We start from the raw sequence: 18,759 nt of genomic DNA, 5'->3' as shown, positions 1-18,759 counted from the left end.
TCCTCCTCTACCTTTGTGGCACTCTACAAATTCAAGTGATCTTTCTTATTTTTGTTCTATATACTTTTTTTAATGTTCTTAATGCAAGAAAGATGTCTTTAGAAGTCAAAAAGGGGACAGCTCCTGGAATTTCTTCCATGTATTGTATGTCTAACACCCGCGACTACTGCTGTGCCCATTCCTCACTCTGAATTCAACATAGCACACAAGTAGTGCAGCTTCCCTATTTTATCTAAAACAACTTTGCCAATATCTAAATGTATACTTAATATGTATTACATCAACTTTCTGCACTCCTCTCACACACTTTCTATGAGCAAAGGTTTACTCTTGCTGTCTACACACTGACCTTCACACCACTACACTTTATATTTACCCAATTCTAACAGCTTGTGCAATAGACTACATTTCTCCCAATACCTTTACCACATATGATGTATGGCCATGCATGCACTTTTTCCATATCTCCATACCCTTTGCCACTAACCATTATTTTGGTTGTTCCTGTTGTCACACACGTGCGCATGGGAGGCAGCTAAAGGGCTTGAGTAAGGGCAGTTCCTAATCAGACTGGGATGTGGCAGAATGCACTGGCTCTTTTTCTCCCTTTCCTGCAGACCATTCACGGGAGATTCCACCTGGCCCTCTTGACGTCACTTCCGGGTCCGAGCCTATGGAAGAAGACCTTGCCGGCTCCAGCCCCTGTGATGTCACATCCGGGCTCGAGCCTATGGTTGAAGACCCTCATGAGTCTGACCCCTTTGACCTCACCTCCTGTCTTCCCCTTTAAAAGCCTCCACCTTTTCCCTATCCCCTCAGTTCTGTTTTGGACTTGGTTTTGTGCACAGCACTGCTATCATTTAAACCTCAATTTGCAGCCAGGAAACTAAATATATGGGGGGCTGCCCCAAACCTTGCAATGGCTCTTTGTGGAGTTTGTGACACTGTATTTACTGTGAGGCCTTTCACTTCCAAAATAGCACTCAGCTTTAGCATCTTCTGCTCCAATTGTGCTTCATTTTTTTTCATCAATACAAAATCACCAGAAGGAGTTTTGATGTCAACCTTCCATGCACTGGTTATGACCTACATAAGTATCACAAAAAGTAATGGACTTAGAACAGATCCCTGATGCAGTCACACCTTCATCTCAAAACTTTCAATATCCCCATCTGTTGTATTGATCTGACACTAATCATTTATCCACACCTAACTTTTTAATGTCTACCTCACCAGCGTTAATTTTAACAATAAATTCTGATTTAGTTTTAGTCTTAGTCTTCTGACAATTCTGAAAATTTCATTTTAGCTTTATTCATATTTCATATTAAGTTACATGTCTGTTAATTATTGTTATTATTGGTCTAGTTTTAGTTAACAAAATTAATTTTAGTCAACTAAAAGGAAAAGTATATTAGTCAAACAGTCAAAGTCAGATGGATATCTTGTTTAACATATTGATATGCACAGAATATACTGTACCTCTAAACTATTATACTAACATGTACACTAATGAGCCAAACCACATGTTGTGATTACTGAACGTAAAATTAAGAGTATACAGTGGGGAAAAAAAAGTATTTAGTCAGCCACCAATTGTGCAAGTTCTCCCACTTAAAAAGGTGAGAGAGGTCTGTAATTTTCATCATAGGTATACCTCAACTATGAGAGACAAAATGAGAAAAAAAATCCAGAAAATCACATTGTCTGATTTTTAAAGAATTTATTTGCAAATTATGGTGGAAAATAAGTATTTGGTCACCTACAAACAAGCAAGATTTCTGGCTCTCACAGACCTGTAACTTCTTCTGTAAGAGGCTCCTCTGTCCTCCACTCGTTACCTGTATTAATGGCACCTGTTTGAACTCGTTATCAATATAAAAGACACCTGTCCACAACCTCAAACAGTCACACTCCAAACTCCACTATGGCCAAGACCAAAGAGCTGTCAAAGGACACCAGAAACAAAATTGTAGACCTGCACCAGGCTGGGAAGACTGAATCTGCAATAGGTAAGCAGCTTGGTGTGAAGAAATCAACTGTGGGAGCAATTATTAGAAAATGGAAGACATACAAGACCACTGATAATCTCCCTCGATCTGGGGCTCCACGTAAGATCTCACCCCGTGGGTTCAAAATGATCACAAGAACGGTGAGCAAAAATCCCAGAACCACACGGGGGACCTAGTGAATGACCTGCAGAGAGCTGGGACCAAAGTAACAAAGGCTACCATCAGTAACACACTACGCAGCCAGAGACTCAAATCCTGCAGTGCCAGACGTGTCCCCCTGCTTAAGCCAGTACACGTGCAGGCCCATCTGAAGTTTGCTAGAGAGCATTTGGATGATCCAGAAAAGGATTGGAAGAATGTCATATTGTCAGATGAAAAAACTCTACTCGTCGTGTTTGGAGGAGAAAGAATGCTGAGTTGCATCCAAAGAACACCATACCTACTGTAAAGCATGGGGGTGGAAACATCATGCTTTGGGGCTGTTTTTCTGCAAAGGGACCAGGACGACTGATCCGTGTAAAGGAAAGAATGAATGGGGCCATGTATCGACAGATTTTGAGTGAAAACCTCCTTCCATCAGCAAGGGCATTGAAGATTAAACATGGCTGGGTCTTTCAGCATGACAATGATCCCAAACACACCGCCTGGGTAACGAAGGAGTGGCTTCATAAGAAGCATTTCAAGGTCCTGGAGTGGCCTAGCCAGTCTCCAGATCTCAACCCCATAGAAAATCTTTGGAGGGAGTTGAAAGTCCATGTTGTCCAGCGACAGCTCCAAAACATCACTGCTCTAGAGGAGATCTGCATGGAGGAATGGGCCAAAATACCAGCAACAGTGTGTGAAAACCTTGTGAAGACTTACAGAAAATGTTTAACCTCTGTCATTGCCAACAAAGAGTATATAACAAAGTATTGAGATGAACTTTTGTTATTGACCAAATACTTTTTTTTTCCACCATAATTTGCAAATAAATTCTTCAAAAATCAGACATTGTGATTTTCTGGATTTTTTTTTCTCATTTTGTCTCTCATAGTTGAGGTATACCTATGATGAAAATTATAGGCCTCTCTCATCTTTTTAAGTGGGAGAACTTGCACAATTGGTGGCTGACTAAATACTTTTTTGCCCCACTGTATGTAGAAAAGATTTACTCCAAAAGATCTTGGTCAGATAATGGCAGCTCTGGCCTTCTTCAGTGTGCCTTAATTCTGCTGCTATAAGATTTTACCAAAAAGGGCTGGACCAAGCAGCAGCAGACATTAAATTTTAGCATAGGGTTTATAAAGAATGAGATAATCATGAACTATCGTTAACATTTTTCTGAGACATGTACACAAACACCAGCATTGCCATTAGTGCTCCTCTGATAGAAAATGTTGTACTTTACAGTTTCCCCACCAAGCATTCTTATGCCTTTACCTGTATATCTTGTCCACTGTCCTCTTCTCCTTTCGATCAATATTTCCACCACTTTACCCAATTTTTCTGTCAAACTTCCAATATTCTAAGTCTCAATCTTTACACTCTCCCCTTCACTCCTCTTACTTAATACTTCTTCTTCATCTCCCTTGCTATACAAAACCAGTCTCCCCAGAGTCCATCAGGTCTCGGACCTTCATAAACTGAGTTTCCCCCATTTGTGGTTCCCCAAAGTTTAGTTTGACGTAGGCAGGTTGGAGTTTTCACAGGGTATTATGTACACCAGCCATGCTTTGTAAATCTATGCATTATATATCATCATTTGGGGAAATGGAGCAGAAATGTTTAAGGTTAGATGCCCCTTATGATGTCAACCACTTTTAGTTACCTTTTATGGCATGCAACAGAGATGGTGTCCTTATTCTAACTCATGGTCACAGGTGTAGAGATAGCAGTGTACAGGAGATAGAATAAATATTGTAATAATAATATGACTGATATATTAATCAATTGATTTTTATTTGCATTTTAAAGGGTGAAATTGTTCTACCATGTTTTAATGCTCTCAGCCATTCTCTTCGAGAGGCATCATCTGGTGCAAATAGGTACAGAATTCCTTCATCATAGACAACCTGGAAAACAAAAGCACGTTGTTAATAAAATTTTCTTCTTAGCACGATACTGGGATCATTTATCAAACATTAATTTATTCAAATGAAACATATTGCCTTACTGCAAGGTCTTGTACATTATATACTACTGATAATGATTTGGAGTATTACACTAGGGGGCACTATTGTAACACTTTCAAAATAAATATAAAGATGTCAAAAGTTAATCTTGGGAAGGAATTATTAGAGACAAATAATAGGTAAATGGTAATACAAATTAAAAATATAAAGTACAAAATAGAAAAAATAACAAATCTAAACTCCTCTGGGACTTTCTTAGACGGTTTTCTGTCTAATAAGTGGGATGTCTTGCCAATAACCCACCTTAGTACTCCATATGTCAGGCATGTCCAAAGTCAAGCCCACGGGTCAATCATGGCCCAAGGTCAGATTTTATACGGCCTGTGCCTTCTGTCTTAAAATGCATTACTTATGGCCCGCCAGCACAGTCAAACAGAATAAATAAATCCTACAAATTCAAAATGCAATTTCTCTTTATATCTTATGGAGGTAGCACCACTCTATAACAGTTATAGAGTGGTTAGAGTTCCCTCGTAACTGTCTAGCTGTGTGAAATTTGCTCTGACCCTTCAACTGTCATGGCTATAGCAAATAAAAAAAGGAAAATTGATAATGAAATATTTTTTCACTGAAAACCAAAACAACTGTGTTTGCCTAATTTGTCATGAGACTGTTGCCTTGTTTAAGGAATATATCGTAAAGAGACACTATGAGACAAAACATGCTAATGCATACGACAAGTTATCAGAGTGTGACCATGCTGAAAAAGTAAAGAATCTTCAAGATAGCTTAGGCACACAGCAGCAGTTCTTTAGGCAGGCCCACAAGTCAAATGAAAACATCACAAAAGCATGCTACAAAGTGGCTATGTTAATTGCTAAACATGGCAAACCTTTTACCGAAGGCGAGTTTATTAAATACTGTGTTATGAAAATAGTACAAAGACAGTTTGCTACTGTTTGCCTAGCTCACAACACTGTGGTACAGAGAACGGAAGAGTGGATTAAAGGCCAGAAGTCCACATGACCGTCATCATCAAATTCTTCCATGAGAACCCTGAATACAATGAGGACTGATTGAGATCATTTATGTTAGGTAGAATGCCTAGAGGGGGCTGGGCGGTCTCGTGGCCTGGAACCCCTGCAGATTTTATTTATTTTTTTATGGCCTTCTGGAGTTGTTGTTTCTGTCCTCCCTGGCCATCGGATCTTACTTTTATTCTATATTAATTAGTGTTCCCTAATTTTAATTATTTATTTTGTCTTTTTTTTGTTTCTTCATCATGTAAAGCACTTCGAGTTACATTATTTGTATGACAATGTGCTATATAAATAAATGTTGTTGTTGTTATCATCAGATTTTAAGCGATAACTGGGATACAGGACAATTAATTTTGATTTTTTTTTTGTTAATCCGCGATGAAAGCCCAGATGCATCAGACATTTCTCAGTTACTAAGTTTTTTGAAAGGCATCGATGATGACATCAATAATAATAATAATACATTTTATTTATATAGCACCTTTCCCATGCTCAAGGCACTGCACAGAAGAGATGCTTGACTTCCAAAGTCTTAAAGGGCAAACAAGAGGAACCGATTTATTCCTTGCTGTTTGCTCAACTGTTGATAATATGAAACTACCGTGGAGTAAAGTTACTGGGATTATTACCGATGGCGCGCCTGCCATGGCTGGTGAACAAAGTGGATTGTCCATGCTGATCTATAACAAAGTCAGAGAAGAAAGAAGCAACGCTATTAAACTTCATTGTATCATTTATCAGCAGGTACTTTGCGCAAAACATCTAAGTTTTGATCATGTTATGAAACCAGTGGTAAAGGCAATTAATTTAATTCGCTCTAAAGCCCTATACCACCACCAGTTTCAGCTGTTCCTGTTTAACATCCAGGATGAATATGGAGATGTAATATATCACAATGATGTGAGGTGGCTTAGTCGGGGAACCGCACTGCTGAGATTTTTCTCACTTAGAAGGGAAATTGGACAATATTTGGCTAAAAAGGGACAACCAATGCAAGAACTGTCAGATACTGAATGGGTGTCAGACTTGACTTTTTTGGTTGACATAACAAAGCATCTGAATGTACTGAACGTCAGCCTTCAAGGACAAGATGCCAACTATATGCACACATCAAGGCTTTTGGAACCAAGCTGCAACTTTTCCAGAGACACTTGTCACAAATGGAGTCCTGCACCACATATTTCCCAGCTCTGCAGGAGGTCATGGCCGGCAATATCAGTATGCAAACCAAGAGGTATACAGCAGTCATTGCATCCCTTGCCTCGGAGTTTAACGACTGCTTTCAGGATTTTGCCATAATTGAAAAGGACATGTTGCTGTTCTTTTCTCCCTTCAATGTGGACCCTGATGATGCTCCACCTCACCTGCAGCTGGAGCTGATTGTGCTACAGTGTGAGCACGAATGGCGCCACCGACACCAGCATTTCTCTCTCTCGTGCATATCTACTGGCAACTGGATAAAAGTAGGTTTCCAGAAATGCAAACATTTGCAAATAAAATGCTGAGCTTGTTTGGCTCCATATATTTGTGTGAGCAGACTTTCTTTGTTATGAACTTAAACACAAACCACTTGAGATCAAGACTAAGTGACTCCCATCTGCGTGATATTTTGCGCATGTGAACTGCTGCTTTCGAACCAGACCTGCCCTGTGTACAGAAATTCAGATCTCACTATCACCCATCGCATTAGTGACAATAAGTTACCTGTTGCTCAGTCATCAGAATTTCTCAGAGTTTTCTTTTACTGAGTTTCTGAGTGTTTTGAATTTCTTTTAGAAATTCAGATAACTTATGTATATTCTCTTTTGTCCATCTGAATGCTTACATTTGGTTACTTTGTTGTTTTCTGTGTGAAAATGAAAGTATTAAATAACAGTGTATTTATATGCATCTTTCATTGTTTAAAATAATGTCTTCAGAGACTGTTGGTCCTCGGGCACTTTCACATTATCAAATCTGGCTCTCCCTGAAAAAAATTTGGACACCCCTGCCATATGTCAAATGTGTGTTCTCCTCCTCCCATCTTACTTTTTTCCTCCCTCTCTCTTCACATTCTTCTTCCTGCAAAGGCAAGCTCTGCCCAAAAACTATTCTCTGACTTGAGGCTTTGGTCAACATGTGACTTTATACTACCATTCCTACCATGTCTGAGAATCACTTCCAAGTTCAGGAACCATTCTAATATATAAAGCTGAAAATGTTGTAGTATTTGAATTTAGTGTGTAAATCCATAGTGTTGGGCCAAATTTTGCATTTGTACAGGGGAACCTCATAAGTTATGTTTTATTCTAAAGTTTTTTCCCATGGAGAACTTTATTTAGCACCCACACCTGCAATGTATTAGGAACATGGCCCAAGGAGGCACATTTGGGACAGGGATGCAAAGTAGCTCCCCACACTGGTGTTGGGCCAAAATCTTTCCCCCCTTGGGGACATGTATTTATTGGCATTGACATTGAGGTTTCCGACAAAGATGCCAGGCTAGAGCTCAGTCTAATGGATATTGGTTTCCCTAAACCACTAAAGAGTCTGTTGGCCTTAAAGATCAATTGCAATAGAGAAAAGGGTCCTCATTTTCAGGGTCATGTGGAATCACTTGTTATAACAAGGGAAAATAAACTGCTTTAGGAATTGTTGCTATTTATTTCCAGTTACATTGTAGCCTTTCGGGGCCCTCTGCAAACTTAATAACTTACTGCCCTGGCAATAACTGCTTACTTACAATTTCATGGCAATACATGTTGGCAGTGGCTGCGTGTGTATTCTTTTATCCTTTCATCCTTTCAGGGCCCATTTTCCTACAGAGTCCAGTCTTGACCAAGAACAGTTCATAAAGTTTAGTATGTCTTAACCCCCTTATTAGACTGTGAACTTGATGTAGAGGACAGGTTTATCTGCCCAAAAGTCCAAAAAACATGTAATCAGATACTTTGTGCTATTGATAAGGTCGATTCTTAGCAAATGTGCAAATCCCCCATTTAACCTTTTGACATTTAATTTCCATTTGGATGCCATGTGATTTTTAGCATTATCTTATTCTCAGATCATGGAAAGAACCAATGTTTATGTACAGTATTTATGTAAATGACTGACAATTTCAGAAAATTACAAACTACATACTGTATTGGAAAATTTCACTGTTCTAGAAGGAATAGTTTTACAGGGACATTTGAAAATAGTATGATCAAACTTATGAAACACTGAAAAGAGTAACATTTATGATGATCAAAGTTCTTGTAAATTAGAAGGCAGTTAATTTCAACTTAAAAAACCTTCTTCTGTTTCATCCCACACATGCTTAAGGGAATTGCTATCCGGTGAATGAGGAGATCACTGTATTAAACTAAACATACTCATGTTCCTGATAGTACTCAAGGGCTTTCTTAACCTTGTGCCATTCACCAATAAAATGCTGAAAAAATAGACTGGGAAACTGAAATAAGTATATAAGTTTCATGTCACTGTGCTCTGTACAAAAAATATTTTATAAATCCACTCACATGTACAGGCCAGATTTAGCACACAGGGGTTCATCATTTAGAACTGCTAGGCAAGCATTAGAATACGAGAAAGGAACTACGAAAATGGGCATTGTACTATTTCTGTGTGCATGAAATTGAATCCTCTCTTTACTTTGTTTGGAATGGCATGATTTACGTAAGTATGGGCCTGCACATGAAGAAAGAGTATAAAGCCTTAGGACATTGCCCGGCACACCTTTGAAACCGACGAACGGATGGAAGATTACATAATCCGATCCTGAAAATCCTCCCAGCGCAGTGACAAAAATGACAGACTATATACATTGAGCTCCCACCTTGGTAAAAGAGTCCTGCTATGGTTTCCTTCATTTGTAATGCTGCGTAAATCGTCATTAAAGAAAGCTAAGTTATTTTCTCTTATGTGATTGCCTACTGTCGTATCACTATGGGAGGGGTATCGCCTTTTAATATCTATATAGTTTCGGGTTACTTAAGACACCGCAATTGCAAAAGAACTTATTCCAACCAGGGAGCTAGCACTCCCTAGTGGAAAACAGAAACACTTACATATATTGAGAGTGTTGCTCTTTTTCACAAGAAGTCCATATATCAGCAGTCTTGACTTATCTAAATTATGACCTATCATAGAATGCTTTTTATTTGACTCAATTACACAGACTTAGAAAAATTAGCAAATTAAAAAATAATGTGTTCATGAATGCCTACTTGGAGAATACATCCTGTAACAATACAATATATACAATTACAATATATCCTGTATGTGGCTGTTATTTAGATTAACTGGAAGCATATGAAGAGAGGTGGCCCAAATATTAGCAAATGTTTTTGTCCATCTTGACCTGCATGGTATGCCTATGTTCACCATCTACCAAAAGAAATAACACACATTACTAGCTTATATCCATCCATCCATTATCCAACCCGCTATATCCTAACTACAGGCTCATGGGGGTCTGCTGGAGCCAATCCCAGCCAACACAGGATGTAAGGCAGGAAACAAACCCCGGGCAGGGCCAGACCACCGCAGGGCACGCACACACACACACCAGGGACAATTTAGAATCACCAATGCTTCTAACCTGCATGTCTTTGGACTGTGGGAGGAAACCAGAGTAAACCCACGCAGACACGTGGAGAACATGCAAACTCCACGCAGGGAGGACCTTGGAAGCGAACCCAGGTCTCCTAACTGCGAGGCAGCAGCACTACCCACTGCGCCACCGTGCTTATGTTATGAACACAAATAATTATTATTAGCTATAGATACCACCACCTCTAAATACTTTTTTCTTTTTCATCTTATCTACCTATCCATTTTCTGTCCGTTTTTTTCTCCCCATTACAGGATTATGGGATGATGGAACATGGACAGCAACAGCCAAAAGGTGAAAAGCAAAACTTGGACAGGACACTACTGCTTTGAATTGCACCTCATATCCACCCAAACTAATATTTACTAATAATGATTAAGAGTCACTAATTAATGTAAGAAGTGCATGTTAGTGCAGGCAAAGGTTTTTAGTGTGCCACTGTGATTTATAAGGGTTATTCATACACATAATTTTATTTACAATGAGAATCTAAATGAAAGGGTGAATATGACAGGGAGACAAGATTAGTCAAATGTTACATAGTGCTGAAATGCTGATGTGCCATATTTGGACATGATCAACATTATGGTCAGGGTCAACAGCTATTTGAAGGTTTCCCAAGCAAGCAATCTTTTCAGTAATCATGCTTGTCAACAAACCAATTGTACCCATGTGGGGAGGTTGCATATTAAAGAGAAGGTATAAAAATCAAACAACTGCATGGAACTCCAGAGCTTACCTACAGCCGGATGGAAGACATCGCTCCTGCCCATGCCTAGGGCAATGTTTTCTTACAATCTGTCAAAGACTGGACAAGTGCTGATCACAGGAAACCCAAATGGCATCATGCTTTGGTCAAGTATAGCTCTACTTTGACTCTTATATTATTGTGAGGGTTAAACCAATATTAAACAGAAGCAAGTATAAACTTCTCTTAGTGTTACTGGATCTTTTGATTACTGCCGAATCACTAGGGAATGATATGCTAGGGAATGATATGTAAAAAAAAAAAAATATATATATATATATATATATACTGTATAAATATATATACTGTATATATATATATATATATATATATATATATATATATATATATATATATATATATATATATATATATATATATATACAGTGATCCCTCGCTATATCGCGCTTCGCCTTTCGCGGCTTCACTCTATCGCGGATTTTATATGTAAGCATATTTAAATATATATCGCGGATTTTTTGGTGGTTCGCGGATTTTTGAGGACAATTGGTCTTTTAATTTCTGGTACATGCTTCCTCAGTTGGTTTGCCCAGTTGATTTCATACAAGGGACGCTATTGGCAGATGGCTGAGAAGCTACCCAACTTACTTTCTCTCTCTCTCTCTTGCGCTGACTATCTGTGATCCTGACGTAGGGGGTGTGAGCAGGGGGGCTGTTCGCACACCTAGACGATATGGAGGCTTGTCTAAAAATGCTGAAAGATTATCTTCACGTTGCTACCTTCTGTGTGCAGCTTTTAAGTATGCTGCACGGTGCTTCGTGTCCTTAAAAGCTCAAAGGGCACGTATTGATTTTTGACTTTGTTTCTCTCTCTCTCTCTCTCTCTCTCTCTCCCTGCTCCTGACGGAGGGGGTGTGAGCTGCTGCCTTCAACAGCTTTGTACCGGCGGTGCTTCGCATACTTAAGCCAAACAGCCCTATTGATTTGTTTGCTTTACTCTCTGTTTCCTTTGAAGAGGAAGATATGTTTGCATTCTTTTAATTGTGAGACAGAACTGTCATCTCTGTCTTGTCATGGAGCACAGTTTAAACTTTTGAAAAAGAGACAAATGTTTGTTTGCAGTGTTTGAATAACGTTCCTGTCTCTCTACAACCTCCTGTGTTTCTGCGCAAATCTGTGACCCAAGCATGACAATATAAAAATAACCATATAAACATATGGTTTCTACTTCGCGGATTTTCTTATTTCGCGGGTGGCTCTGGAACGCAACCCCCGCGATGGAGGAGGGATTACTGTATATATATATATATATATATATATATATATATATATATATATATATATATATATATATATATATATATATATATATAAATATATATATATATATATATATAGTAACAGAATGCGCATTTTATTGGCGCCTGACCTGACACAGGCAGATGCGGGAGGCACACTGATAAAACAAATAAATGTTTAATTTCAATTTCCTCGCATGTGGGCAACGCCTTCCCCATCCCCACAGGCACAACACAGTCCCACAAAGAAAACACAACACTCTTCCTCTTCTTCCACAACTCCTCTTTGAGTAGTGGTTGCAGGCTCCTTTTATAGCACCCCCGGAAGTGCTGCAGGTGCTCATTGACCTACTTCAGGCTGCACTTCCGGGTGTGGCTGCAGTCCAGCCCACATGAGCTTATTAACCCATGCAGCTTCCCCGGGCGGTGGCCATGGAGCCCAACAGGGATGATCTCCAGTGTTCCACCATTGTGGCCCCAGTGCACTGCCCATGGATGTTCCCCCGGATCCAGTGTCGAAGGGGCATCCATCCGCCACAATATATATATATATATATATATACAGTGATCCCTCGCTATATCGCGCTTCGCCTTTCGCGGCTTCACTCCATCGCGGATTTTATATGTAAGCATATTTAAATATATATCGCGGATTTTTCGCTGCTTCGCGGGTTTCTGCGGACAATAGGTCTTTTAATTTCTGGTACATGCTTCCTCAGTTGGTTTGCCCAGTTGATTTCATACAAGGGACGCTATTGGCAGATAGCTGAGAAGCTACCCAACTTACTTTCTCTCTCTCTCTCTCTCTCTCTCTCTCTTGCGCTGACGTGGGGGGTGTGAGCAGGGGGGCTGTGTGCAGCTGCTTCCTGAAGGACATGCTGCACGGAGCTTCGCATACTTAAAAGCTCAAAGGGCACGTATTGATTTTTTTTTATCTGTCTCTCTCTCTATCTCTCTCTCTCTCTCTTCCTGCTCCTGACAGAGGGGGTGTGAGCTGCCGCCTTCAACAGCTTTGTACCGGCGGTGCTTCGCATACTTAAAAGCCAAAAAGCCCTATTGATTTTTTTTTTGACTGCTTGCTTTGCACTCCTTTGAAAAGGAAGATATGTTTGCATTCTTTTAATTGTGAGACAGAACTGTCATCTCTGTCTTGTCATGGAGCACAGTTTAAACTTTTGAAAAAGAGACAAATGTTTGTTTGCAGTGTTTGAATAACGTTCCTGTCTCTCTACAACCTCCTGTGTTTCTGCGCAAATCTGTGACCCAAGCATGACATTCTAAAAATAACCATATAAACATATGGTTTCTACTTCGCGGATTTTCCTATTTCGCGGGTGGCTCTGGAACGCAACCCCCGCGATGGAGGAGGGATTACTGTATATATATATATATATATATATATATATATATATATATATATATATATATATATATATATATATATATATATATATATATATATATATATATATATATATATATATATATATATACTGACCACCACAGGGCGATCCTTCCGCCCAAACCCTGACACAGACAGATGCCAATACAAGTTCAAAACCATACACTTTTATTTTTCCTAGTTAGAAACGCCTTCCCTCATTTTCCATCTGCACATCACAGTCCAAAGCACCAATACACAGCGCATAGCACTTTCTTTTTGCCTTCCTCTTTCTCCTCTTTCTCTTTTCTCTTTCTCCGCCTCCACTTATCCTGGCAAACTTCGTCCTCTACCTCCTGACTCTGGCTCACGAACAACTGGCTCCTTTAATAGGGCACCCGGAAGTGCTCCAGGTGTCCAATGACCTTCTTCTGGCAGCTGTCCATTTCCACAGGAACACCACTGATATGCAGTGAGGGATGTTCAGTCTTTGTTCTGATGTCTACAATCAACTCTTTTGTCTTGGTGGCATTAAGGGAATGATTGCTATCCCCACCTACTACTGTCATATCAACGGCAAACTTAATGAATTGATTTGTGCTGGATTTGGCAGTACAGTCATGTGTTAGCAGAGTAAAGAGCAATGGACTAAGAGTACTGTCTGCTGTTTTTCAGACAAGAAGTCCAAGATCCAGTTACAAAGTGAGATGTTAACCTGTAAGTTATACAAGTTTGATGTATAGATAGTTAGTTTTTATTAATTGCATTATTCAGTATTATTATAGAAAATTATTATTATTTCATAACAATATAATTACGTACATGTGTACTTTAAAAAGATTTCAAAGTTACGAAAAGAGCAAACAAACAAGAAGGGTCTAGGTCTGATTACATATCTTGCATAAATACTTACAACAAACATAATGACAAAAGTGTTTAGCAGCTAGCATGTGAAAACTTATATTGTTTGTACAAGCAAATGAGCAAAGATAGGATCAAAATGACTGTTACATTTACAGATAGTGATAAATGCAAATAACTCTTTATAAAAGTGGTATTTATACATGAGAAGAAAAGAAAAAACAAAGAGTTATCTGTTTACATGCTATGATCTGGGATTTCCCCATTTATATCCCTGTCATTTACATTGTAAACTGAAGGATATCTGTACTGTCACTTTTACACATTATTATTCTATGATTAAACCAAAATGAGACTGGAGAATATTAAGGATAAAGTACTCATATGTTAAGAAAAATACCCTAGATAGGATGCTATGCATTGTAGGGTGCGATAGATAGATAGATAGATAGATAGATAGATAGATAGATAGATAGATAGATAGATAGATAGATAGATAGATAGATAGATAGATAGATAGATAGATAGATAGATAGATAGATTAAATGACTAAAAAGCAAAAAAATTAAAAAGAAAGAAAACTTCCGACTTGGCAGTCCCAGTCCCAGTGAAGTATTATGCTGGCATTATTGGCTTATTGGAACTTCCATCATGTTTCTTGACACACTTCTACTGAATAATTCACTTGTTGAAAGTACTCAGTGTTAGTGTGTCAGAGAGAGCATGTGCAGCAGTTTTCGTAATAGCACTCCATTTTGTTTTAACTCTGTCCTTCGCTATTACCTCCAGGGGGTCCAGAGTGCATCCTATAACTGAGACTGCCCTTTTAATTAGCTTATTGATCATGTGGGTCTCTCTTGCAGTGATGTTACCAGCCCAGCACACCACAGCACAGAACATTGCAATAAATATCACAGCGTTGTAGAAGATGTGACGAATGCCACTACCCACATTACAGGAACACAGTCTCCTAAGGAAAAAAAGCTTGCTCTTCTTTTTCTTTTGTAATTCCTCAAGATCTACAAACTCTACAAGCTAGTGTTGGCAAGAACAGCTGAAGCCTAAGTGCTGCCTGAATAAAAGAGTGCTCATAAGTAGAATTTTCTACCAAGAATCCAAAATTATTCATTTACAGTGGCAGGTATCAGCAAGGGAGCAACATCTACTAAAGATTTATTTTTCTTGCTTATTACAGTATAAAGTATACAGTATAAAAAAGAAGTGGCACAAAAGTTTTTTAATTGGAAGCATACTTTTAAATGATAGAAGAAATAGGTGTGTAATTATCTCCAAGGGGCCACAATAGGTCAATGTGGCCAAGTGACTTTATGGGGTTTTTGTAATGTATTCCTGACACCAGCAGAAGTGTCAGATTGGGTCTAACCTGCAGGATGCACTGGATTCAGAGTCAGGAGAAAATAAATGACAGATCTAGGCATTAGCAAAGAGAAAAAAAATCAAAAAGAGAAAGAATTCAACAGTTGAGAAACTGCGTAACTTAAGATAAACAGATCGGCTGCTAGATTAGATAGCATTCCCAACACGTGTTAAGGTAGTCTTGGAAAAGAATATATATATATATATATATATATATATATATATATATATATATATATATATATATATATATATATATATATATATATATATATATATACATATATATATATATATATATATATATATATATATATATATATATATATATATATATTTATTATTGGTAACCATACTTAAAGGCTTTATTGCATGCCTTTATTTTATAATACTACAAATATATCTCAGTACATGCTGTTTTTGTGGAGTGATGTAGTGAAATATTTGTCTTTGCTGATCCCATAATACGTGTTTGTTTTGCCATCTTACTTCCCAAAGACAAAATGTGCATTTATAATGAGATACTAATAAAGATTTTCATGTCACTATAAATCAAACACTTTACCCAGGCAGAAATCTGGATTTAAGCCTTCCGTCTATGAAGTTCTTTGACCTACCACTTTTTTCACTTGAAAATTTTTCATGAAAAAGGATAACATGTAAGGTAGAGCTCAAAGAGAGCACCATATGAGTAATGTGATCTTTCTCCTGGGATTACAATTTAAGTGAAGGAAGGGGTTGTGGTTTGTCCTGGAAGAATGGCATGAATGTATATTTCTGGCCAGTAAATGAGCTGTCTCAAAGAAGAATTCATCACTCCATTAGAGTCACATTTGACAGTGTACTTGAACACATTCATAATTGGGGATTCATCTGGAGACCCAACTCGTGTTTTTTTTCTCTTGCATTTTGTCCCTTTAAATTGTAAATTCTGCTACAAGTAAACTTAGATCGGAACCTGAACCTTTAAATGCTTCATATCAATTCACATATCCAGGTATTATGGGTATATGAAAGTCTATTTTAATTTTTTAATTTAAAAATCCAACTCATGCTTAAATAGAATTTCTCTAACTGGTCTTATTTAAATATACTCTATGCAGGGATAATCAATATTGAAACAAACATTCAAGCTAAATGATCCCAGTGACTTCAGGCCAGTTGCTCTTACTTTATATATATTGAAGACCTTTGAGAGTCTTGTCCTAAAACAGCTACAACCCCTGGTTTCAGAACACCTGGATCCTCTACAATTTACCTGTTAGACACATATAGGGGAGGATGCTATGATCTACATAATCCACAGAGTCTGCTCCTATTTGGACAAAGCTGACTCCACAGTCAGGATAATGTTGTTTGATTTTTCTAGTGCCTTTAACACAATTCTGACTCATCGACTGGGGAAAAACCAAAACAGTTTTGCATCTTGATGCCCCTAACAAAATTTGGCTTGAGTTCCAAATAGTCCACATGGTGCTTCAGCTTGACTTGCACAATCTGTTTTTGCCTGGACAGCAGGAAACAATGTCAAAATCTCACATTGTTTATGTTGCAAAATCGACATGTGAAGTCATCCAGTTGTATGCTCACAATGTCCCAAATACATGTATTTTTACGTAAATATTGTTAAATAATTTACTTGTGGAAAAGACACTCATAAAGTAAAATGGAACACACTCAGACACAAGTATTTAAATTGTAGACCCACCTCCCACTATTGTATTTATATTCTTATGCATGTGACACAAATAACGTGAGATTTTTTTAATGGATATTTTTGCAGTTGTTCAGCATTGTTCACCTTTCACTTATATTGTATCAGACACTTTTTTTGATCTCCATTCTGCATGAAAATGTGAGATTTTAATTTTTTATCAGCCATCACTAAAAACTAAATGATGTAAGTGACATAAAAAGACATTTTTGGGTGCAGTATTCTTAATACAATATTATAGCAAAAAATACACATACTGCATGTGAGAATACAACTTAATAAATGACATGTGAATCTAACACAAGTAACTTGAGATTTTTCTCATGAATATTTTAATATTGTTTCCTTTTGTTCAGTATTAATCCCCACCCACCCCCATTGAAGCCCATTGTTACACAAAGTTTGTTATCTCTGCTCTCTGTGAAAACATGAAATTAAAATTGTTTCTTACTCATCACACCACAAACAATATGGGGTGACAGATAAAAAAAATGTATTGTTTTTGGGTGCAGTATTCCTTTAAAACTAAACTGTACATATTTATTTTTAGAATTTATTGAATTAGATTTATCACTTATGTTTCAACATTATGTCTTGCATATATATTTTATTTAATTTCCTATTATATTTGAAGTTACTGTATTTGCACATTTGGCTCACAAAAAGAAGTCCAGTTAACAAGAATGAATTAAATTGAGTAAAGTTGAGCATTATCCATTAGAACTGATGCTTTAAAAATAATTATATCTTTTTTATTATTTTGCAGCATTTGAATCAATTTATGGATCCAAAATAGTTTATTACAAGGAGTATTGTATAAAAAAGTGTATACACATGAATAAAACTGAAGAAAGTTTCAATTGCAATTCTTTCTAATACTGCAGTTTGTTGCTTTTGCATTATACGTTTCTTAAAATGTGTGACATCAAATAAATTTAAAATGAAATGTGTAATTCTTAAATAAATATCTTCTGTATGCATCTCTGAAATATGACCATTTAAATGACATACAGTTAGGCCCATAAATATTTGGACAGAGACAACTTTTTTCTAATTTTGGTTCTGTACATTACCACAATTTTAAATGAAACAACTCAGATGCAGTTGAAGTGCAGACTTTCAGCTTTAATTCAGTGGGGTGAACAAAATGATTGCATAAAAATGTGAGGCAACTAAAGCATTTTTTTAACACAATCCCTTCATTTCAGGGGCTCAAAAGTAATTGGGCAATTGACTCAAAGGCTATTTCAAGGGCAGGTGTGGGCAAGTCCGTCGTTATGTCATTATCAATTAAGCAGATAAAAGGCCTGGAGTTGATTTGAGGTGTGGTGCTTGCATGTGGAAGATTTTGCTGTGAACAGACAACATGCGGTCAAAGGAGCTCTCCATGCAGGTGAAAGAAGACATCCTTAAGCTGCGAAAACAGAAAAACCCCATCCGAGAAATTGCTACAATATTACGAGTGGCAAAATCTACAATTTGTTACATCCTGAGAAAGAAATCAAGCACTGGTGAACTCAGCAACTCAAAAAGACCTGGACGTCCACAGAAGGCAACAGTGGTGGATGATCGCAGAATCATTTCGATGGTGAAGAGAAACCTCTTCACAACAGCCAACCAAGTGAACAACACTCTCCAGTGGGTAGGCGTATCGATATCCAA

The 18,759-nt window shown here is 37.8% G+C and overlaps 1 protein-coding gene across 1 annotated transcript in view; it reads right to left on the bottom strand.

Annotated features, from left to right (window-relative positions):
• LOC114650274 (cytoplasmic tyrosine-protein kinase BMX-like) overlaps nucleotides 1-18,759 on the bottom strand; it is a 163,186-nt gene that overhangs the window by 131,386 nt on the left and 13,041 nt on the right. The window contains exon 4 of the mRNA XM_028799805.2: nucleotides 3,982-4,063. Coding sequence (XP_028655638.2) covers nucleotides 3,982-4,063 — 82 coding nt within the window. The remainder of the gene's footprint in view (nucleotides 1-3,981; nucleotides 4,064-18,759) is intronic.

This window comes from Erpetoichthys calabaricus, chromosome 4, assembly GCF_900747795.2.
Source record: "Erpetoichthys calabaricus chromosome 4, fErpCal1.3, whole genome shotgun sequence".
NCBI classification, from domain to species: Eukaryota; Metazoa; Chordata; class Cladistia; order Polypteriformes; family Polypteridae; genus Erpetoichthys; species Erpetoichthys calabaricus.
The sequence above is the reverse complement of the archived record's forward strand: the minus strand, read 5'-3'. Positions and strand labels throughout refer to the sequence as shown.